At 41.1% G+C, this 22,991-nt stretch overlaps 1 protein-coding gene across 7 annotated transcripts in view; it reads left to right on the top strand.

Annotated features, from left to right (window-relative positions):
• The window catches only part of BAZ2B (bromodomain adjacent to zinc finger domain 2B), a 207,854-nt gene extending 185,988 nt beyond the window's left edge, over nucleotides 1–21,866 (top strand). For 3 of the 7 annotated variants that reach the window (XM_080927904.1, XM_080927901.1, XM_080927900.1), the window contains 12 exons: nucleotides 894–1,137; nucleotides 2,478–2,540; nucleotides 3,463–3,607; nucleotides 6,435–7,087; nucleotides 7,609–7,885; nucleotides 8,043–8,198; nucleotides 8,700–8,860; nucleotides 12,722–13,029; nucleotides 13,421–13,556; nucleotides 17,514–17,660; nucleotides 19,278–19,765; nucleotides 20,459–21,866. In XM_080927904.1, coding sequence (XP_080784030.1) covers nucleotides 894–1,137; nucleotides 2,478–2,540; nucleotides 3,463–3,607; nucleotides 6,435–7,087; nucleotides 7,609–7,885; nucleotides 8,043–8,198; nucleotides 8,700–8,860; nucleotides 12,722–13,029; nucleotides 13,421–13,556; nucleotides 17,514–17,660; nucleotides 19,278–19,765; nucleotides 20,459–20,612 — 2,932 coding nt within the window. In that variant the 3' untranslated portion in view covers nucleotides 20,613–21,866. Of the gene's footprint in view, nucleotides 1–893; nucleotides 1,138–1,345; nucleotides 1,376–2,477; nucleotides 2,541–3,462; nucleotides 3,608–6,434; nucleotides 7,088–7,608; nucleotides 7,886–8,042; nucleotides 8,199–8,699; nucleotides 8,861–12,721; nucleotides 13,030–13,420; nucleotides 13,557–17,513; nucleotides 17,661–19,277; nucleotides 19,766–20,458 lie in introns of those variants that run through there. The other 4 variants (XM_080927903.1, XM_080927906.1, XM_080927902.1 and 1 more) reach the window with 3 other exon arrangements.
• Nucleotides 21,867–22,991: the final 1,125 nt, after the last annotated feature.

Here is a 22,991-nt window from a genome sequence, read left to right as displayed (position 1 = left end):
GGGGCTAGACAGATAGCTCAGTAATTGGGAATACTTATTGCTCTTGCAGAGGACTTGAGTTCAATTCCCACCAATTGCATAGTAGTTTTCACCCAGTTGTAAATCTTCTGACCTCTGGGCACCAGACACTCAGGTAGTGCACAAGAATTGGGGGCTGGAGTGATGGCTCAGTGGTTAAGAGCCCTGCCTGCTCTTCCAGAGGTCCTGAGTTCAATTCCCAGCACCCATATGACAGTTCAAACCTGTCTGTAACTCCAGTTCCAGATGATCTGACACCTTCACACAGACAGACATATGCAAGTGAAAACACAAAATACAAATGCAAGTGAAATAAAAATATTAATGAGTCATTGAAAAAAGAAAGAAGTTAGAAAGTATCATTTGAACATTGTTGGAGTTATTCATCTCAGCTTCAGAGTTTTCAGTGTCTGCTGTGTTCTGATTACCAAAAGGTAATTCATAGGACTTTATTTATTCTATAACTTACGAAAACATATGTCTTACATTTTTTCATTGATTTTTTTTTTTTTTTTTTTTTTTTACTGCCATTGATATAAATTCTAACCGTAGGAGTAACAGTTTTTCCTTGTTTAAGATTCAGATTATGCTCTGGATGTTTCTCTGCTTGCCTGTAATCTCAGCACCCAGGAGGCAAAAGTAGAGATCACAAATTCCTGGGGCAGCTGAGCTACTATATAAATAAGACTCAGTTCGGACACCAAGTCCTGGTGGGGCATGCATCTCAGTGATCAGTGATTTCCTAAGAAACAGTAGATTGAATCCTTGGTACCTACAGAAGGAAGGGAAACAGAAAGCCCAGCCCCGAGCTCATAAAAATTATTATCTCAACAGGGAAAAGAGCTTTTTATTCTGTGTCTTTTGATGTTTTAAAGGCTTAGGATAATTCATGCTAAGAAAACAGGCAAGAGAGATGCTTCAGGGGGCATTGATCTTGGCGAAGAGCAACATCCCTTGGGCACGCCCACTCCAGGACGCAAGCGGAGAAGGAAGGGAGGAGACAGTGACTATGATGAGGATGACGATGATGACAGTGATGACCAAGCTGATGAGGATGAGGAAGATGATGAAGATAAGGATGACAAAAAAGGAAAGAAGACTGATATCTGTGAGGATGAGGTAATCAAGTTCAGGTTCATATATAAGAATGAGTAGGAGAGGTGCAGCCTGCAAAAAACCAACTCGGAAATTGAAGGCCATGGGCCTATAACTTGAATTCGGGTTGTAACATTATTTATTAGTCCCCGTTTCTGCATCTGAAGATGATTTACTCCTCCTCCTCCTTGTCTTCCTTCTCCTTTTTCTTTCTTCTCCCTCCCCCAACCAGGTTTGTCCATGCTATGCTCCCAGCCTGAAGGTAATATTTGTCTCGTATTGTTTTGTGGTAATTGAGGAACCTGTGAGTGGCATGGCTGTATGTGGACAGAAACTTAGACTGAAGAAGAAAAACTGGGTGCGCTTTGTGTATGCAGACACTTTACTCAGCGGGCACCTGACGGTGGTCCCCTAGGCTTGTATCACCTGATGACATTGTTCCCTCACTTTCTGTGAGTCTTCTCTATGATAGTTAAGTAATGCTGTTAGGGACACATGACTGTCATCATCCCCCGAATTTTCCCTAGAGCTGTGTAGACTTGGTTTTCTCTCTCACACCACTGACAGACACATCGTGCTATACTTGCTCACCGCTCTTGCCTTAAAGGTTTTTATCAGGTTTAATGAAAATGATGTATATATTCAACGTTAGTTTCAGGCAGCTTTCCTAGAAGATCGATACAGCACTGAGTCCTCACCATTGGTGAGGCTTTCTTTCATTTTAATATTCAGGATAGATAGGTAGAATTGTTAATTGGTGTGATTGGAAGAGTTCACATGCCCATGAAGAACATTTGGAGGAACAAACTCCCATGAATAGTCTGCATCCATTAGTTGAGACTTGTATGTTGGACATGAGGCAGGTAAATATAGAAAGGAGTGTGTGGACAGCCACAGCATGCTGAGAGCTTGTGTGTTTTGGATATTGTTTTCTTATGAAGTGCAGAGTTGGAGGGGCCGTCTTGGCCCGATTCATCACTATTTTGTTACCTTGTTCCAATCTTCTACTGATTGGATTGTGATATTTGCTTTAGTACATTGTCAAATATTTGCCCTGCTTGTCAAAAGACCATATTACATCAATATAGGGATCGATTTGAGAGTCAGGTTTTAAGGGTTTGGGGTCTGTTGTCTTTTTGAAGTTTCTTTTATCCCAGTTAGAATTCATATAACTTTTAGTTCATACATAACAACCGGAATAACTCTGTCCCCGGACTTTCGTAAGAAGTGTGTAAGTAGATGATGATAAACTGAGTCCTTCCTCCTGTTCCATTCACTGGGTATACTACTTTATATATAAATATGTGTGGATATGAGTTTGATACATTCAACAGGTAACTAACCCTGTATTTTGTTATGTTTAGGATGACGGTGACCAAACAGCCAGTGTTGAGGAGCTCGAAAAGCAGATTGAAAAACTGAGCAAAGTAAGCACTTCAGACCCGTGTCCGCTTTTGTGTACATCCGTGTTGCATGGGATCCAGATTTCCTGACCAAGTGAAAGCAAGCTTTCTATTCTGTGATGAAACGGAAGAGCTCTAGACACGCCTCCTCACGTGTGCCTCTCAGGCTCAGTGCTAGTGTCAGAAGGCTCTGAGGGCATTATGCTTATCCAAATCTGTGACGTTCTGTTGCTTCAGATGTTACCTTCACGTCTCAGTAAAGATGTCTATAATCTCTTGGAACTTATTACTCAAATTTCTGTGTGCTTCATAGTAATAGTTTAGTTATTTGTATTTCATTTTACATTTGTGTATTTATATCATTTACATTAGATTTAAAAACTGTATACTTATGTGTTTATTATTTGGAATTATAACCTGTATTTCAACATCATAAATACAATCTAAAATGAGTCTTTTTATAAGGAAAATGTGTGGAGAGGTTGTGATGATAATCGCATCATTTTTTTTTCCCCTTTCCTCCCTCTGAGCCCTCCCTCCTTCAGACTCATGGCAGAACAGTTAGTTTTTAAATACTGTGAGATGCCCGAGTACTACTGTATCTGTGTTTAGCCCATGGCCGTATGTCAGAAATTAGGCATTGTTGACGCAGTAGGCACGATTAACTAAGATAGAAGTGTTACTGGAATACTGGAACTGGCCTTTTTGCTTTGGCTTAGTAGTGCTTGATCCATATGCAGTCATAGTTCTGTTAAGGTCCTGGCAAGTGAACAAGACTGACTGTTTAAGCCCTACCTGAACCCACGGCCTGTCTTATCCTCATTTGGTTTAGAATCATCCTTGTATCGGGAATGTAGCATTTATCCCCTTTGCTGTACAGTGGGATGATATAGTGAATAGAAAGTACCTGTGTGGACTTGTAATCATATGGACGGCTTTTTCACAGCAACAGAGCCAGTACAGACGCAAGCTCTTTGACGCTTCTCACTCATTACGCTCGATGATGTTTGGTCAGGATCGTTACCGACGCAGATACTGGATTCTTCCTCAGTGTGGAGGGATTTTTGTAGAAGGCATGGAAAGTGGTGAAGGTAGGAACTACTGATCGCCTACATGGGATGTTGTGCTTTTTTAAAAAAGCTTGTTGCTGCTTCTGTGTCTGTGTCTTTCCTTAGTCAAGAGTGCTTTATGACTGAGCGTAGTGAATATTCAGTTCCCATTCTCCTAAAGCCATCGCTTCCTCCCTGCCCGTGGCTTCTGCGCAGGCAGCGATCCTCACGCTGTTACTGTTACTCTTAGGAATCCACTGCAGGATCTCTCTTCACAACTGCAGAACATTGAGCGTAAGATTTGAGTTCAGCTCAAAGTCTTGCTCCTGTTTTGATTTGTGAGCACCTAACTTCGTCCTTAGTGACACATAGGGGTTTGTGTCACTGTGAACCATCCCTTAACATCTGTGTAGGGAAGGTCATTGAGCTCAGCTTTCATTACGCCCAGCTTAGCACTGCTAAATGTCGACATCCTGACAGCACAGAAGGGTTGTGTCAGCACTAGTAAATCCCAGGGTGTGGCTTTATGACCCATGTGGTACACAGAGGCTAAAACTTCTTTCAACACAGTACTTCTTAAAGAATAGCTACTTTAGGAGGCACATTATATAAAGAATAATCCACAACAGGCACTGTAGCTCATTTCTGCCATCCCATCACTTGAGAGGCTGAGAGTTTGAGACTATGTTGGGCAAGACCTTTTCTGGAATTGAGGGGAAGAAGGACAGAGAGTTGTTCTTCTGAAGTGGGGAGAGAATTGATTAAATATAGAAGATAATAGAAAGTGTAAGCAAAGCACTTGTTTTTTATGAACCACCATTTTTTAAATAAAAGCTTTGTGTAAACTCTCGATATCTTAGTGAGTTTTGGGGGGTAGGGGGGAGAGCGTGCACCCACAGAACTGTGATCAGTTTCCTTGGAGGAACTCCTCACCTTTCCAGACACATTCTTTCGCTATGCGTTTCCTTCCTGACCCGCATGTGTCTTGAGGGGTGACTATGAGTACGGACGCAGCCAGCAAGGATGTGGTGGATAAGCTGGTTGTGGTAATTTTACAAATTAGTCCCTGTCTGAGCTCCCCGCCCCCCGGCCATTATTAATTGCCAAAAACTTCCCAGCTAATATACGGAATATATGGACACCTCTGTTCCACAATGGGGTTTTTCCTGGCTTGATCTTGTGCCACTGTGGCTCATGTCTCACAGTTTGGTTGTTGTTGATTGATTGTTTGAGAGATCAGCAAGGACAAGGGCCCTGAAGCACAGCCTGTGCACATTGAGGGGCAGAAAGGCCAATGGTGTGGAGGTTGGAGGGCTTTTCTGTCAGATCTTGTACATGCTGAGGCCTTAGTAAGGACTTGGCTTTTATCCTACATTGCACGGGAGTTTACAGGAGTCTATTTATACAGTACTACAAGCCATAAGTAGTACACACATGCACATATATGTACATACACATGCTTACATACAATGTAAAATGAACGTAAGCAGGTGTGTCTCTAAAGAAGCCGTTCAAATGAGAAACAAGTATGAGAAATGATGAGCACCAGAAGCCAGATGCTAAATGACGTCTGTAACTTCTAAATTAAACATGACTGCTTCTGAGAAGTAAGGTTGGGGGGTAGGTTTACTGTGCACTTTTCATGACTGAACATTTGAACCTGAAAGTCTGTTACTTTTTTGATAGAATAAATTATTAGATTTATTGTTTTATGAGTTCTTAAAAACCACCTTTGGATCATAGAAAAAATAATAGACCATAAAAGAATATTTAGTTCACTGGTAATTAGATGTTATCCAGGTTAGTTTTTTACCTCCTAGGCATTGGCAAAGACAAAAAAAATATTGATAGCATAGAATTTTGTTAAGAATGTCGAAAAATAGCTACTCTGATGTGAGTGTATTTGGTGTACAGTTGATCCAAACTTTCTAGGGAAAAGTTTGACAGTATGCTTCAAGAACTGTTAAGAGTATATATACTGCTTAAGTTGCATATTTTAAAGAATTTTCCCAAGAAAATAGATCTGAAAAAAAATCTTCACATGAAAATGCACACCATAAAAATGAAAATAGATATCATACATTGTTAATAGTGGGCATTTGTACTCTGCTTGGTCTCTCGCAGAGTAGCCAGGATATTATCCATTTAGAATCACGTAAATGTAAAAATCTATGATATAGTTATATTTATTGATATTTCCAAATACCTGATCCCAATTAATTTAAACAGCTAGTCTAGATTGGGTTCCCTTTTCAGATTTCATATGCTGAGAGGTTCCATGACAAACTGCTTGAAGTGTTATGCAGATCTAGTGAGTTCTGCTGTTTTTAATGATTGGACCTTTTTAAACTTCGTTGGATTTTGTATATATGTGGTTGGAGGACAGGGTTATGTGTTGTATGTGTGTCTGTGTCATGCATGTGAAAGCAGAAGCCAGAGGAGGACATTGGATGTCTTTTCTTTACCTCTCATTATTTCATTGCCTTCCGCCGGGGTCTCTGAGTCAGGAGCTCACTGTTCTTGCTGCCTGTCTCGGCTGTAGACTCCTAGCAGCTACCTACTTTGCCTTCCAACACTTGAGTTCCACACATGCCTGGTAATGTCTGCCTGCTCTTATGTGGGAGCTGGGGATTCAAACTCATGTCCACATACTTGCACAGCCAACATTTTACCCACTCAGCCGCTATATTTTAATTTTTATAGTGAATATGTACTGTTTCTAATGAGGGGAAAAAAATCCATAGAAAGTAAAACATGTGAGATATAATATAGAATTTGCTTATGTATACATATGATTTGGTGAATAATAAACTCTATTTGTGGTTTGTTGTGCAGTAACTTACTTTAATAGGTTCTTTCACTTTTGTAGGCCTAGAAGAAATTGCAAAAGAAAAAGAAAAGCTTAAAAAGACAGAGAGTCTTCAGATCAAAGAAGAAGTATTTGGGACATCTGCGGATACTTTAAACTGTCCTACTAGAGATCACTGTGAGCAGAAAGTCGAGCCAAAAGAGAAAGATAACACAAATCTATTTCTCCAGAAACCTGGCTCTTTCTCCAAGCTAAGCAAGCTTTTGGAGGTAGCTAAGATGCCTCCCGAGTCAGATGTCATGACCCCCCCAAAAGTGAACGTTAGTACAAACGGGGGCCCACTGTCTCATCAGAACAGCGGGAAGCACCCGCTGGGGAGCATTCCCTCAGCAGCCACACAGAGCCCCGTGGGGAAGACAGACACCAGTCTGTTTAGCTCGAGCTCTGGTAGCTGTGGAAAGTTCTACAGTCCTCTCCCCAGTGACCAGCTGTTAAAAACACTGACTGAGAAGAACAGGCAGTGGTTTAGCCTTTTGCCAAAAACACCTTGTGATGACACGTCCCTGACCCACGCTGACATGTCTGCCAGCTCGGTGACTCCTCAGTCTCAGCCACCATCTAAGTCGCCCTCACCTGCTCCAGCTCCGCTGCTCGGACCCTCTTCTGTTCAGAGCCCCGCCGGACTGAACCCGTTTGCTCTGTCGCCTCTTCAGGTTAGCAATGCTGACAAAGCACATGGTGACAGCGCCTCATTGAACCATTAGTGATCTTCACAGAGACCTTCCCATCAGAGTTAAAATATCCTAAGAGGCTGAAATCGGAAGCAGCCAGAATTTCTTCCACCGAGCTTCATTGGCATTGCTAATAACTAACCAGTGTTTAAGTTGACCTTAATGTTCAGTTCATTACAGTTGCAGGATAACTAACATGTAATTACTCTTTGGGAACAGATAGAACATGAAAGTTAACATTGTTGCTAAATGTACTTAGGTTTTCTCTGGTAAATAGATACAGTTTTAGGATTTGAAAAATAATTTCTAAACGTTCCTCCAACTCTTTAGATTAATTGGTACTCTGATTTTTAAATGCTTTTATTATTATGTAACTTATAAAAATGTTTTATTACTCTGTGTTAGAGGGTAATTTGCAGGAGTTGTTTCTTTTCATCAGGCCTAGCATCAGGTGCCCTTACCCTCGGAACCCTGATCTAAGATTGAAATGTTTTGCTTCACAGGTGAAAAGTGGTGTGTCTGTGATAGGACTTCAATTCTGTGGGTGGTCTCCTGGTGTGCTTGCTTCCAGTGTCCCGTTCACACCACCCCTGCCTGGTCTCGGCTCAGGGTTGGGACTGCCAGAAGGGAACGGTAGTAGTTCATTCTTGACTTCCAGTGTTGCTTCAAGTAAAAGTGAGTCTCCGGTTCCTCCAGCCGAAAAGGCCTCCACAGCCCCACCAGCGGCTGTTGAAGTAGCAAAACCAGCAGATTTTCCTAGTCCAAAGCCTATTCCAGAAGGTGGGTACCACACGACGGCCTGTACTCTCTTGCTGTATCTCATGGTGACAGTTGTGTCTCTGCTGAATTTGTGTGGCTAACAAATGGCGGGATTCGCTTTATGCCACTACTTTCTACTCAGAATCATGTAAGCCATGCATATGCTGTTTTGACGTAGAAATGCAGTTCGGTTGGTGGAGAATCATAGACCCAGAGGACCTGAAGACATTGCTGAAAGTGCTGCATCTCCGCGGGATAAGGGAGAAGGCATTGCAAAAGCAAATACAGAAGCATTTGGATTACATTACCCAAGCCTGTGTCAAGAACAAGGACGGTATGTGCCCAAGAGATTCCTACCCTCCTAATTTATTATGAAAATTCATCGTTTTACCCTCAAATGTTTTAATATATCTTTACTTTTTTATTTTCAAATTATTTTTAATTCTTGCTGTGGGTGTCTATGCATAGGCTAGTGGTATTGGATTTCCCCAAGCTTGGGAATCCAATCCCAGCCCTGGATAAACAGTTCATACTTTTTGCCACTGAGGAATCTCTCCACTACACACACACTAGTACTTAAATGTTGCTTAACGGTGGCGAATTGCTTTTCTGATCTTACTACTTATCACTTTTAGCGCCTATCCACATACTATCTTATGTGTCTTAGACGATTTCTTACTTAGCGGTGAGCTCCCTGCATGTGCACAAGTACATTTGTATACCTTAAAAACTTGATATACGTAGGATCCCTAGCATTTTCTCATTTAGAGGAAGAAATCCTTTTGTCTGTGGGTTAGAAAAATAAGTTTAATAACTGACTTCTTTTCGAATGCAGTCGCTATTATTGAATTAAACGAAAGTGAAGAAAACCAGGTAACCCGCGATATCGTGGAAAACTGGTCAGTAGAAGAGCAAGCCATGGAGCTGGACCTGAGCATTCTCCAGCAAGTAGAGGACCTAGAACGCAGGGTCGCATCAGCAAGCTTGCAAGTGAAGGTAAAGCTGGTGTGGCATAAAGTCTGTGGTAGGATAATGGAAGGTAATCAATTTTTATTATGTGTGTAGTAGAAACTTGTTATTTACTAGATATTTTACATTATTTCATTTAATTCTCAGTCCTGAGTGGATTTCTCCTGACTTACAGGTAAGGAGACAGGCTCAATAGAAATAATCCTCCAGTCGTCATTTAAGTGCAAAGAATGTATGCAGAGTACGCCTTTGAGCTGTGGTTTCCTGCAGTCCATTGTCTCCTCAGTGGCACTCACAGAAATTTTTCCTGGTCTGGAGTTTCTTTTGTTTTCACCTTGTGAGATAGAATCTTCCCTGTAAATCTTACCAGAGTCCTGCTGTAGTATTTCCTGGAAGACCTAAAGTCCCCTTATTTAGGGCTGTTAAAGGTCACAATTTTACCTTGTACAGTTTAAATTCAAAGACAATACAGACATGTTAGGATTTGTGTTCTAACAAAGCAGACACACCCTGAACATCTGTGTAAGCGGAGGGAATGGGGCATGTCACAGCTGCGGTCAGAGCGGAGAGAGCGAAGGTAGGCTTTTCCTGCACATGTGGTGCTTAGGTTTAAAAAGAGGGCAGTGGTAAGGTTGTTGCAGTAGGTAAGTATCTGCGTGTTGCTAAGCAAAGAAGCCTTATGTTACTTCACTTGCTGTTTCTCCTTTATCCTGTCCTGCCCAATCATTTGCAGTTTGTTCCATAGTTAGTTCTGAAGGTCTCCCCGTTCTGTCATTTTCCAGAGCTAGTACGATCTCCCTTTTTTGCCCCAAACATAATCAGTAGCAAATGTGTCACCTCCTCAAACTGTCTTGCTGTAAACTGCACCTCTCCTCCTCGTCCTCACACTGTCCACAGGCTTCATCCATCTGGCATCTTCAACAAAGGGACTCTTCCACACAAGTCCATTTTCTGGAGAAGTGAAAATTATTCCATTTGGTGCCATAATTCTTTTAAACATGTTTGTTGGATCTGTTAGTTTCTTCCTTTCACTGCCTCCTTAAATTGAGAATAATGAGTGTAATTTAAATTGTCCTGGTGACACAATATTACTAGCGTGAACACCAGTTATCAGGCTGTGGGCCCAGGAACTGTCAGAGGGTTTTCCTGGCTACTGAATGTAGTTCCCTCTCTTCCCAGTGCATCTCTCAGCTTTCCACACGCTGATTCTGCCCTCTCTCGGTTACTACTTGTTGTTCATGTGGTTTTAATTTTCCTTCACCTTATTTTAATTTGCCAGTGTTAACTGACCAGGAGTTGGGAAAGCAGGCCCCGTGTTTATAGAATTTGGCCTGGAACAGTCACACTGGATGGCCTGGTCCTACACATCGCTGGCTTTCATGCCAGTGTTATGGTTAAAACATTTTAGAATTCTTGGCAGCTAAAACGAGTGGGATTTGCTGTTTAAGTGGAGTGTCTTATGATCCTGTTGTTATTAAGCTAGTTTGTGAATGGTGCTGTAATATTCTGAGAACTGAATTATAATTTTATTAGTCTTGAATTGTCTTTAAGTGATGAAAAATAATAATGAAATGTTTTAATATTTATTGAAGACTTGTGTGTGTGTGTGTGTGTGTGTGTGTGTGTGTGTGTGTTGGTACATTAAACCGTGATGTTGGCCTATAATATCTGCATTTGCATTTTTAATAATGTTGATGTTTCTTGTGCGTTGTAGGAAAGTCTGACCCTAGTTTTGGTTGTGGAGTATGCTAAAGCCCTGTTACTCCCATCATAGTCAGCTCTCCTGTCCTCTCTGTCTTCCCTTCACCATGCGTTCTGGTGTCTCCTGAAAAGCTTGGGGTCTGCAGCCCCTCTCAACTTTTCACTCTGTGTGGAGATGTGCACAGGCTCGCCTGGGATTTTCTGTCCTTAGTCTGACTTTATGTCTCCATTACCACGTATTTAACTGCTGGTAGTCTTTCCGTCCCTCCCTCAGCTTGTACTGAGTATGAACCATAGCAAAAACATCACTGAACCTCCTTCACACATTTCATCACTGAGATAAATAACAAAGCTAAAATTTGCATTCATCTTTGTTATTATTATTAGCTTCATCTGAGTGTACTTTCCAGACTGTCACCCAAAGCATTAAGTTTTCTTTCTAGTTTTAAATCTGACAGATTTGAAGCAATCAACTAAATTATTCATACATTTTTAAACAGCTAAATCAAAGGGAGGGCCTTTGAACACTGGCCCAAAGGGTCTTTTCTAAAGTGACACTTGACCTTCAGCTATTTTCACAGGCACTTGCAGCGTGTGGTCTTCCAAGGACCTTGCAGGAATCAAAATACACTATATTTACAAGGTTTCTGTTATTTAGCAGTGTTGCTTCCCTTTTAGACTGTGGGGAGGATTTGTTATTTGTTATACTGTTATATAAGGCATTCCTGTGTGTCCCAAGTCTTTCTCTGCCGGGCCTCATGCTTGCAGTCCACAAACTCAGGACCCCTTCCGTCTCTACTCTGCACAGCACCGAGCATGGCTCCTCACACTCCTTTCTTTTCTAGACATAAATATTCTGTTGCGATAGAGGAGGAGATCTGCTCCTAACACAGAGATTAAATTAATAGTTTCTAAAGAGATTGAATTTGCAAGGAATTCACTGTTCTTTAATAATACTTTGGCACATTAGCTGGTCTTTATCAGACAATACATGCTACATAATTGGATTAAATGTGTTTTTAGTTCCCAGAAAGCTTGCCTTGTAGTAGAAAGGTAAGGTGTGGGCACACGGGTGCAGTCCAGTAACTAACCATAAAGAAATATCGTTTTGTGTGTGAATTTTGGGAGTGGACTGGTTTCTGCTGTGTATTTGGAAGAGATCAGGCAAAGCCTGAAGAGTTGAGACATGTAAAATGAGTGGCAGAACCCAGGTGAATATTGCAGGAGGTAGGAACATGCACACAGCACTGGGAACTGAAAACTTACCATGTTCAGAGAGGAGCAAGGCAGGCACCGGATGAGCACAGTGTGGATGTCTGAGCAGGACGTGAGAAGAACTGTACATTAAGGTGCTTGAATGTCAGCAACTGGGAACTTGCTAAAGCCGGGTAATCTTTGAACTGCAGACAAAGGGTCATTATGAACAAGCTTGGTTATAAGCCTATTCATTTATTCAATCAATGCATATATATAGTGAATGCTGAAAATAAACAAATAAAGGCTCCCATGGCCCCAGCCCTCCTCATTAGATTTAGGGGAAGAAGGTTGTGAATGAAATCATCATGTTGTTGAGAAGGTACAGCCTTGGCAAGGCTGTGCAGCCATTTTGGATCCCAGGGGAACCTTTAGCAGGAGGACATCACCCCTGCAGGAGTTGAGGGAAGGATCTTCTTCAGGGAATGCTTTTGTGACATGAGTGCCACAGAGCAAGTGCACTTACTAGGCGAGGACAGGGGAGGACTTCATGGGCAGGCAGTTGCATATGTCAAAGTGGAGAGCAAAACAGAAGTGGTGGGTATGGGAGCAGTGGAAGACATGCGGTCAGAAACCAAGAGAAAGTTCCCAGGCCACCACCACATTCCTTCACCGTGTATGCATAGCATCAGTGAACTGTCGGTCTGACCCTTTGCAGGCCTTTGCTGAATGTCACCTCTAATGTCTAATGTAACCAGTGCTAATTTTCAGACACTTGTCTCTTTTTCTTTTTCCTTTTCTTTTTTTCTTTCTTTCTTTCTTTCTTTTTTTTTTTTTTTTTTTTGTTCCTGTTTTAACCTAGCACAAGGTAAACCTTTTTAGTAAAGATCCTTGAGATCTACTGGTGGTCGCTGCTGAATTTTAAGTAAAGGTAACTCACCCATCTGACGTTGTCAGAAGAAACTGTAATGACATTATTTTCTTGATGTATAGGGTTGGATGTGTCCAGAGCCTGCATCAGAAAGGGAGGACTTGGTATATTTTGAACATAAGTCATTTACTAAGTTGTTCAAGGATGATGGAGAACTTACTGGTGATGAAGAAAGCAGTGCTCATGCACTGGCACGGAAGAGTGACAACCCCCTAGATATAGCTGTAACCAGGCTGGCTGATTTGGAGCGGAACATTGAGAGAAGGTATCTGAAGAGCCCCTTAAGTACCACCATTCAGATCAAACTGGATAATGTGGGCACAGTTACTGTCCCTGCTCCTGCACCATCCGTTAGTGGTGATGGTGACGGGTAGGTTATTGAGATTAACTTGACAAATTATTGTGCTTCTTTGCTAATTGGAGCCTATTTTCTATTGCCTGTTATCTATGTATCTTCTTGTATGTCTGTGATCCATGTGGATCATGCTATTTGCATGGTGCTTTGTAAAAACTTTTTTGTTGTTGTTGTTGTTATGTGCATTGATAATCCTGCAAAGTGATCTGACATTTATCTGGTTGTGACTAAGCTTCAAGGCACGTAGCCAGTCTGTGCACTACATCAGATTTAGTTGCTTAAACTTTATACTTATTGGCTGTTACATGTTTTTGTCATTGCTTGGCTTTCAGTGTGATGATTGTTTCACATTCAGTGACCCTAAATGCGGCCATGACCTACTCAATTTCTCTATATCTCAATGCAGAATTGAAGAGGATATTGCTCCAGGGCTCAGGGTCTGGAGAAGGGCGTTAGCAGAAGCTCGCAGCGCTGCACAGGTAGCCCTGTGCATCCAGCAGTTACAGAGGTCAATAGCATGGGAAAAGTCAATTATGAAAGTTGTAAGTGTTCTTATTTAAGAAATACTGTGACTGATTCCTCTGTGTTGTTTCTTCCCAACCTCCAGATCTCTCTTAATTAACTATGTATTACTCTACTGTTACAATGATGTATACTATACTTGGAAATATGTCTAATTCTTAAATAGCGTATAATCTTATTTTTCCCTTACCTTGAGCTTTTTGTAGCAACCTGCCAAATGTGTTGTCTTCTCTTTGCTCAGATTTTGTTTTCGTCTTCTTTTAATACTTGTTTATAATCCTAACACGTTGCCTCATGCTGTGCCCTCCATCAGCACAGTGGTTGTTAGTGTAGATGTTCTGACGGCTGTCCTCTCCTGTGAGCTTCTGTCCACTGCCATCTTTGCTCCATCACTGCTTTACTTCTCTACCCCAGTCAGAGAACTCAGTACATAGCTCAGATGAGGTGGGCATAAACTGCAGAACTTTTTCTCTGGATCACTAAAATAAAAATGTTTTTTTATCTTTGTATACCCCAGTTGGTCATTGGACACCAAGCATCCATTTTGTACCAGGCATCATAACTCCAGATATTTAAAATAACAGCTATAGGTCACTTACTCTCAAACAAACAGTTGTTTTAAATCATCTAGAAAGTTTGCTATTTATTACCTGTTTATGCCCCATACATAGAAATACTTATTAATGTATAGACGTTTTATGAATTACTTTAATATTTGCTTTTGAATTAAAGACCAGCTTTAAAATTCAAGTATTTGAGATTTATTTTTATGAAGATCTAAAGTTGAAAATTCCTTTATTGAAATAGTCATTCCTAAGAAAGGAAGAGATTCCAACCCTAGCATCCCTTCCATACCCCAGCATCCCTTCCCATACCGCAGCATCCCTTCCCATACCCTAGCATCCCTTCCCATACCCCAGCATCCCTTCCCATACCCCAGCATCCCTTCCCATACCCCACCATCCCTTCCATACCCCAGCATCCCTTCCCATACCCCACCATCCCTTCCCATACCCCAGCATCCCTTCCCATACCTCAGCATCCCTTCCCATACCCCAGCATCCCTTCCCATACCCCAGCATCCCTTCCCATACCCCAGCCTCCCTTCCATATCCCAGCATCACTTCCATATCCCAATATCCATTCCATACCCTAGCATCCCTTTCCATATTCTGCATCTCTTCCATATCCCAGCATTCCTCTGCTCAGTTGTACCCTGGTGCTCAAACTGCTCAGGCCTTGTATGCAGTTTATTCAAGTAAAGTTTGTGTCTTGTAGTTTTTCATTCTTTCCTAGGATGTGTGAAATTTGAATCTGTACTGTTTTACAGTGTGTCCAAATTTAAGGCCTGTTTAACTCATTAAATTTACCATAGACCTGAAAGCACTGTGCAGCTCTTCTGAGAACAAATTTTTAATATAAACATAAAAATATTTAACAGTAAAAATGCATTTACTCCAAAAACAATTAGAAATATAATTCTCCTAAAAGTTTTACTAAAGCAGATTTAACAATCTCTTTGGGCAAGTGTGTTTGTTGAAATCTGAACTACAGTGAATAAAAACAATTGTGTTGACATTAAAATTACACAATTTTTCACCCTCCTCTGACATCATGATAACGGTCAGTTTTGTTACAAACCTAAACAAAGAAACCCATGAGCATGTCTTTCATTGTTTCAGGCTTGCTGTGTAGCCCAGGCTGGCCTTGATTTCGAAGTTCTCCTGCCTCTGCTGCCCAAGAATTAAAATGAGAGCCAGGCACCACCACACCTGCACCCCTCGGTTTGAAATTCATAAGGCTTCCCACATTAGTAATACATATGTATCACCATTTAATATAACTTTATCACAAGAGTCATTTAAAAATATTCATTACCACATTGTTTGCATCTGAGGGCATGCAGCAGTATAGCAGTTGCCTAGTGTGCACACTGTCTTGGTGCATACTGTCTTGGGTTCCATCCAAGCCCATGATGGTGATGGAGGCCATGGTAATGGTGGTGGTGGTGGTGGTGGTGGTGGTGGTGGTGGTGGTAATGGTGGTGGTAATGGTGGTTGGTGGTGGTGGTGGTGGTGGTGGTGGTGGTAATGGTGGTGATGATGGTGGTGGTGGTGATGGTGATGGTGGTGGTGGTGGTGGTGGTGGTGGTGATGTAGTGGGTGATATGAAGTGGTTTACTGCTGACAGATTAAGAAGGCTTTTTTTAAGTGTCAATACCCATAATTGTCCTCACAATAAATTTAAACAACATATTAAAGTGCTCAGTGTCCTTAAAAACAGTCTCAGCTTACCAGGAGAGAGGAAACTGCCAGTTTGTTTCTAGGTAATTCTCTGCCACATTTTTTTTTTTTTTTTTTTTTTTTGCTTTTGTAGTAAAGGAGTTAAAACAGATATTAATATAAATGCTCTCACATCATAATTGTGAGTTTTTTTTTCAAAAGTGCCAGAAGTTTTATAATTAACATTTTCTCTGAAAAGATTTAATATTTTTAAATTGGGCGTGAGATGCCAAGTAGACTTTGTAGTATTTCTGGTGTTTTTCCAGTAAACAGAAAATTATGTTCATAATACAATTTTTAATATTGTGGACTTAAATCTAACCTTATACATGTTATTTCTGAATAAACAGTTGAAAAATAGATTTGGTGGAATGCCTCTTAAGTTCAGCGGTGTGGGATTCAGAAAGCCCACCCAACAGGAAGTTACTTTGGGGTTATTAAACTCTACTGCTCCTGCCCCTTACATACACGACTATTTTACTAAGACACAGATAGGATGCATTTACTAGATTTTATATTTGTTCTCTGGAACAGCATGTGCCTCCCATTTTGATTAGTTTTAAGCAATACCTTTGGACACACACTGAGTTATATAAGATTATTTTAGAGTTTCCAGGCTAGCATATAATGTGTTGGAACTTAAATGAAGCCATGTTGAGTTGTTGTGATTATAAATATCTAACTTTAATATAAACTAATTCCTAGTTAAGTATTTTTTACCCTTGCTGGGCAGTGGGCTTTAATCCCATTAGTCAGGAGGCAGAGACAGGATCTCTGTGAGTTTGTGGCTAGCCTGGTCTACAGAGCATATGCCAGGACAGTCAGGGCCACACAGAGAAAGCCATCTCAATCCTGATTGCAGGGCACCTGTATCATGACTAAACTGACCTGACCTCAGACAGTAGCAATGTTTGCCATTCTCCCAGGACTGTGTAACTTTTCCTTTCTCATTCTGAAACTTCTCTATTCATACCAAAGTAATGAATGGTCTTACACATTTTTCAATAAAAAAGAAAAAATTATTTTTAGTTATAGAAAACAAGTTTGTCTGTAAATTATTTTATTCTGTTTTTTTTTCTTGGAGATAACTTTATGAGATGCATTTTCTTTATTTGTGGCAGAAATTGACTCTGGTTGGTTTTCAACGTTTCCTGTCTCAGACTCAGTGCTTAGTCAGATATACAGCATAGATTGTTAATATATAATCTAGGAATATCTTATTAGTATATATAATTACACTAATACAGATTTCTGAGTTCTGATATTAAAACCATTCTGTCATTTCTCTCTCAGAATAAAATTACTTTCTTATTTCTTTCTCAGAATATCGTAAGGACAATAAGATAAGCAAAGCTGAAACATTAAAAGTCCCATGCACTAAAGCTCCTCATTGCTTCGTGTGCTCTGACGTCATGTTGATGTGTACATGCTTCTGAAGTGTGTGAAAGCATTCAACCTTTAGCTTTGTTTTATGCAGTGTATCTGAGATGCGCATTTACCACAAAAGATTGCTCGCCCCGTCATGTGGTCCATATCTGTGTAACGAGAGATACATAGATGTGTGTGGCTATTTTATATTTGTTAGCAAATGGAATGTTCATTACTAACATGAATGAGGAGTCGTGGTTTGTTTAACATCCCAGTAGCTCGTATTCACAGCAGAGGACTGATCTTAGTGGTTTCTGTGTATTTTAGTACTGCCAGATCTGTCGAAAGGGAGACAATGAAGAATTGCTTCTACTCTGTGACGGCTGTGACAAAGGTTGCCATACCTACTGCCACAGGCCCAAGATTACAACTATTCCTGATGGGGACTGGTTTTGCCCAGCCTGCATTGCTAAGGTAAGAACAGTGGGAAACTACGTAACTTAAATGACCAGAGTTTTGTGGCTTGTTTTGTTTAAAGATATAGATCACATTTTATAAAATTCACTTTTTAAAACAGTCTATTAATTTTTAATACATTCACAAAGTTCATCTTCAATCCCAGAGCATTTTCTCAATATCCAGAAGCCTTTTGACAGAAATACAATGTGTCTGCCTTCTTTTCCTAACTACAATACCTTAAAAGTTCATGTTCCAGCAGAGTTCAGCACTTCTTTCTAGAACTGGAAAATATGCTGTTATATAGAGTTACTATATTCTATTTGTTCATTCATCAGCTAATGAGCATCTGAGTTTTTTCTGCCTTCATCCAGATACTGGAGATGACTCTCAATGTTCACGTACCAGTCTTTCGAACAGCTGCATCTTGGATACATGGCCTGTAGGGGAATGTCTAGGTCAGGTGGTAATGAACACCTGTATTTTTAGTCATTTTTAAGTCACATTTAAAATAGGAACCTGTGAAGCAAATTAAGAGAGCAATAGAAACATGTTTATATACAATAACTTAGGAAAAAATGGCTAGGGTGTGATGCCACACCCAGTACTCTGCCATTGACAGGAACACGAACTTGGAGCCACACAAATAGACCCTGTCTCAATTAAGGAAGGGTTAAGACTTTAGCCAAGCTGTACAGTGCTTTTGTATCATTTTCAAGGCCCTGAGTTCAGTCCTTAGCACTATAACAAAGTCCAAGAGGAAGGAACAGAAGTTAGCTTCCGAACTAACTGGTAAGGAAGAGGAAGTGGGTGGAGATCAGTCTGTATTGAAGACCTGACTGGAGGGCATTCCTCACACTCTTCCAACTTCCTACTCCACTGCTGCTGGTCTCTTCCTCCTGTTCACAAGCATGGCTCTAAACTTGCCTTCCCAAGTTATTCCTTTCGCCCCTCCCGTGTTCCTCTGTTCTACTCGGGGCCTTGAGCTGTGGTCACTGACTCTCCCTTATGACTTAATAGATCAGTCACCCATTATTAGAGTGGTCGAGTCCCACATTTGGTCCTTGCCTCTCTCAGTGAGTAAAACCATGCTGGAGTGGCCCAGCAGATTCATGGCTCTTGGTATTTTACAGAAGAGAAAACAGAACAACCCCGAGATCTTAACCCAACATTTCTAATGTCATGTACGATAGAGGGTATTGTAGGCTACTGCAACATTTTCCTTAAAAATATGCATTTCCCCCTGTCTTTCTGCACTGTGAACCACTTGTAAAACTCTTCTCATTGCAAATACATTTTATTCTTTATCTAGAAAATAATTTTTTGTAGATTTGATCACTTTCTTGAGTTCGTGTGTGTTCCCCCTCAGCGTTCCGGTGTACCTCACTTGGTCAGGCTATAAGTTCCAAAGGTGGAGCTGCATCTCCAGTCTTCTTAAGACAGCTTCTTTCATGTTTTACTGGGCATAACTCTTACAGGAGAAGAAATTCCCAGATCTCTGTAAAACAATTACCTCTCTTCTAGAGCAGCGTTAGTGTCTCTTATTGGCCCTGGCAAACATTTAAGACCGGAAGTGATAGAACATCTGTAAGCAGCTGCTTTCTTATATCCCACTTACTTTTTTTTTAATTAAAGGCAAGCGGTCAGAGTATAAAAATTAAAAAAATTCACGTCAAAGGAAAAAAGACAAATGAATCCAAGAAAAGCAAAAAAGGAAACATGGCCGGGGACACTGAGGACGAAGACTCCGCTTCCACAAGCAGCTCACTCAAAAAAGGAAGCAAAGATCTCAAAAAGAGGAAAATGGAGGAAAACACTTCCCTCAACTTGTCTAAAGCAGAAAGTGCCACTTCCATTAAGAAGCCCAAAAAAGATGAGTGCAAGGACCTGTCTCTCTGCAGGTATCTTCCTGTCTTTTCTCTTGTCTCTGTGGCTGTGGGTTGTGTTTGGGTACCAATTCCCGACGTTGTGTTCTTCAGTATGATCCTGACTGAGATGGAGGCGCATGAGGACGCCTGGCCTTTTCTGCTCCCCGTGAACTTGAAGCTTGTCCCCGGCTATAGGAAGGTTATTAAGAAGCCCATGGATTTCTCTACAATTCGAGAAAAACTAAACAATGGACAGTAAGTAATCCATTTCTATTCAGCAAATAGAATCAACGATGGAGGTGTAACACGGTGACATATGAAGTGTGTGTAGAGAATGTGGAAGCATAACTCTTCCGGTGTGTAAGAAATACTTCCACTCTCTTGGTGGAAGCTGAAGGTAACAGATGCCTAAGGAATAGGATTGGAGTTAGGAAAGTAGCGGAGCTATAGAGACCTCCAGCAGAACTGTAAGAACTCAGGTAGTTAATGGGATGTGGGAAACACGGGGCAGTTGAAAAACGTTTGTTTTTGTTGTTATTGTTGCTTCAAGATGAGGTCTTACTCTGTAGCCAGTGCTGGCCTCAGACTCATTCACTCGCCTTTCCCCTTCTCCACCAACCAAACGCTGGGATCACAGTTATGTGGTTCCATGCCTATCCTGGAAAGTACCTAGTTTTCTGACCAAGAGAGCACTTGGTTTTTTATGCTGAGTGTCTTTAATCCAGCATGGCCCAGAGTGTAATGAATGTGGTCAGGTGTTGCTTCCGTGGGAGGAGTTAGTGGGAGGCGTTATATGGGAGGAGTTAGTGGGAGGAGTTACGTGGGAGGAGTGGAACCTGTTCAAGCGCAGCCATCCGTGTTAGCTCTCCTCGCCTAGTTTAGCTTCATTTCTCTCTGTGTCCAAGTCCACAGCCGTGAAAGCTTCCGTAACAGTGTGTTTCCTTTCAGGTACCCCAACTTTGAGACCTTTGCTCTAGACGTCAGGCTTGTTTTTGACAACTGTGAAACATTTAATGAAGATGACTCGGACATAGGCAGAGCTGGCCACAGTATGCGAAAATACTTTGAAAAAAAGTGGACAGATACTTTCAAAGTGAGCTGAAGTTGTAATCTCCTTTTTCTCTTTTTTTTCCCTTTCGAACAAGGACAAACAAGACCAGCGATGTGAACTTCATTCACACAGACGTGCGAGGCACATACATATTAACTTTTTTCCTTAAAACTGGTGTGTGTATGTACGTATGTACATGTGTGTACATACACACACACACACACACACACACACACTTAAGAAGGATGAGCAAAATGAGACCAGTCCTAGAGGCTTCACGCCTGCAGCCGAGACCATTGGTCACTGGTCCGTGTGATTCGTCAGCTAACTGAGGTAGACCAGGGAAGCGCACCCAAAGAACTCCCCGAGGAGGGTGTTAGAGTGCAATACAACCAGACTGTCACACCGCACTGAACAGCCACCGCCAGAGCTCTAACGCGGGCAATGGTTCTCCTTCCCCTTCAATAAATATCTATTTTTCATTTTTTTACTTTGTAGTTTATTTTTTAGTGAATGTATTTAATTTTATGAATTATTTATGATTAAAAACCACATCCAGAATCTTCGTTTTCTGTGAAAAGGAAGAACTAGAAAATTGCTTTAAATCTTGAAAATACAACAAGGAATGTTTTAAAATATAAAACAAAGCCAAGTTAAACTGTTTACACTGATGTGCTCTGAAAGCACCAAAAATAACCTTTACTGTAGAGTCACAAGTACATTTATATATAAATATATATATGTTGCGCATCACTTGTGTAGTTAAATTGTATTTCAAGCCAGTGGAAAATTGACGTGTATATATTGTTCATTATTGTTTATATTGAGTCTTGTTTTAATATGTATTATGTGTATATATTGTTTGGAGACATTATTGTTTATGCCTTAGAAGAACTGTAGCGTTTTATCTGAGTCTGAAGGTAATCACAACTGTACAGTCTGTACCGAAATTATCCTCTACCAGCACTGTGGCGTCTCCCTAATCTTGGTAGTGCCTGCCTTTCAAACAGGGTGTAGGGGATAGGAGTTTTCCATTTTTCTATTTTGTTATATAATTTTAAGCCACCAGGGCCTAAATTAAAGTATAATCATTTGTATCCATGTGAAATAAAATCGTGACGATTTCCTACACACACAGTATTTTTTCATAGAGACACTTCCCTCCCATCTGCCTTGCCTCAGAAATAAATTTAAAAGACATTTGTACCCACTGTGTTTTATCTACTGTGTGTTGTGGCCTGTTGGAGGCACATAGATCAGAGTTCTTTTGTACCTATGTAAAAGTACTTGAAGTTTTATTTAAAATAAAATGTTGTGGAAAAGGTAGCATTCTTTTTTTTAGGGGTGTTATTTTTCATTACTAAATACTATGTATGCACACAATAAGAGTTTGCAACCGAGGGTGGGGTTTTTGGTGGTGGTGTTTATTTTAGTTTTTCTCCATAAACTTGAACACACATTCTGCTTAAAAGGCATTAATTTAAGTTTGGTTTTTGCAGAGTCTTAGTGTGTGTATTGGTTCAGAGAGCAGCAGGTTGAGACCTGAGCCTAGCTAAAGTCACAGCTCTTAGTTTGATGAGAATGTACATTTTTCTGGACCTAGTTTTGTTTCACAGTTTCAATGTATGAACGCATTAGGATATGAGAAATAGCTGTGATATATCCACCTGTCATAAAGAAAGTCATGTAAACTAAGCCATGAGATTCACAGTTGTAAGTATTGGTGGGTCAAAGCTGGAGTTGGAAAGCCACTAGTGAACGAGACAGGCGGGGCTGGGGCCCAGTGACACAGTGTGCATTGCTCAAGCCTGAGACCTGAGTTCAGATCTGCAGCACCCAGGAGAAAGCCAACAAGCCCAGGGGGGCTTCTTTAACCCTATCTGCCGGGCAATGCCGGAAGGTCCCCTGGGGCTTGCTGAGCAGCCCTAATTAACATCAACCTCTGGGATGAGCAGGTACCCCCCCCCCCAGAAGACACACGAATATTTCTCTCTCTCTCTCTCTCTCTCTCTCTCTCACACACACACACACACACACACACACACACACACACACGAAGTAAGAAAAGCCTGGACATGCATGGTGATGCACACCTTTAATCCCAGCACTCAGGAAGAAGAAGCAAGATGGATTTCCACGAGCATGAGGCCAGCCTGATGTATATATACAGAGACAGGGAGAAGGAGGCACTGAGGGAAAAACAAAGCAGGAGGCAGGGAAGAGAGAAGAGAGAAAAAAGAAAAAGGAAAAAAGAAACATGGTATACACCGAGTGGGCAGAGGGGAGGGCAGAGAAACAAGACAGGGGCGTGGTGATAGTGCCAATTGAACCCAAGACTCTGTGCATGGTTGGCAAATGTTTTACTGCTGAGTTATGCCCATGGCAACTGCTTTTTCTGGTAAAGAAAAAAATTCCCTGAGGAAATATCAC

Source organism: Micromys minutus (assembly GCF_963924665.1).
Source record: "Micromys minutus genome assembly, chromosome: 13".
Lineage (NCBI taxonomy): Eukaryota > Metazoa > Chordata > Mammalia > Rodentia > Muridae > Micromys > Micromys minutus.
This window is presented reverse-complemented; position numbering and strand designations above follow the sequence as displayed.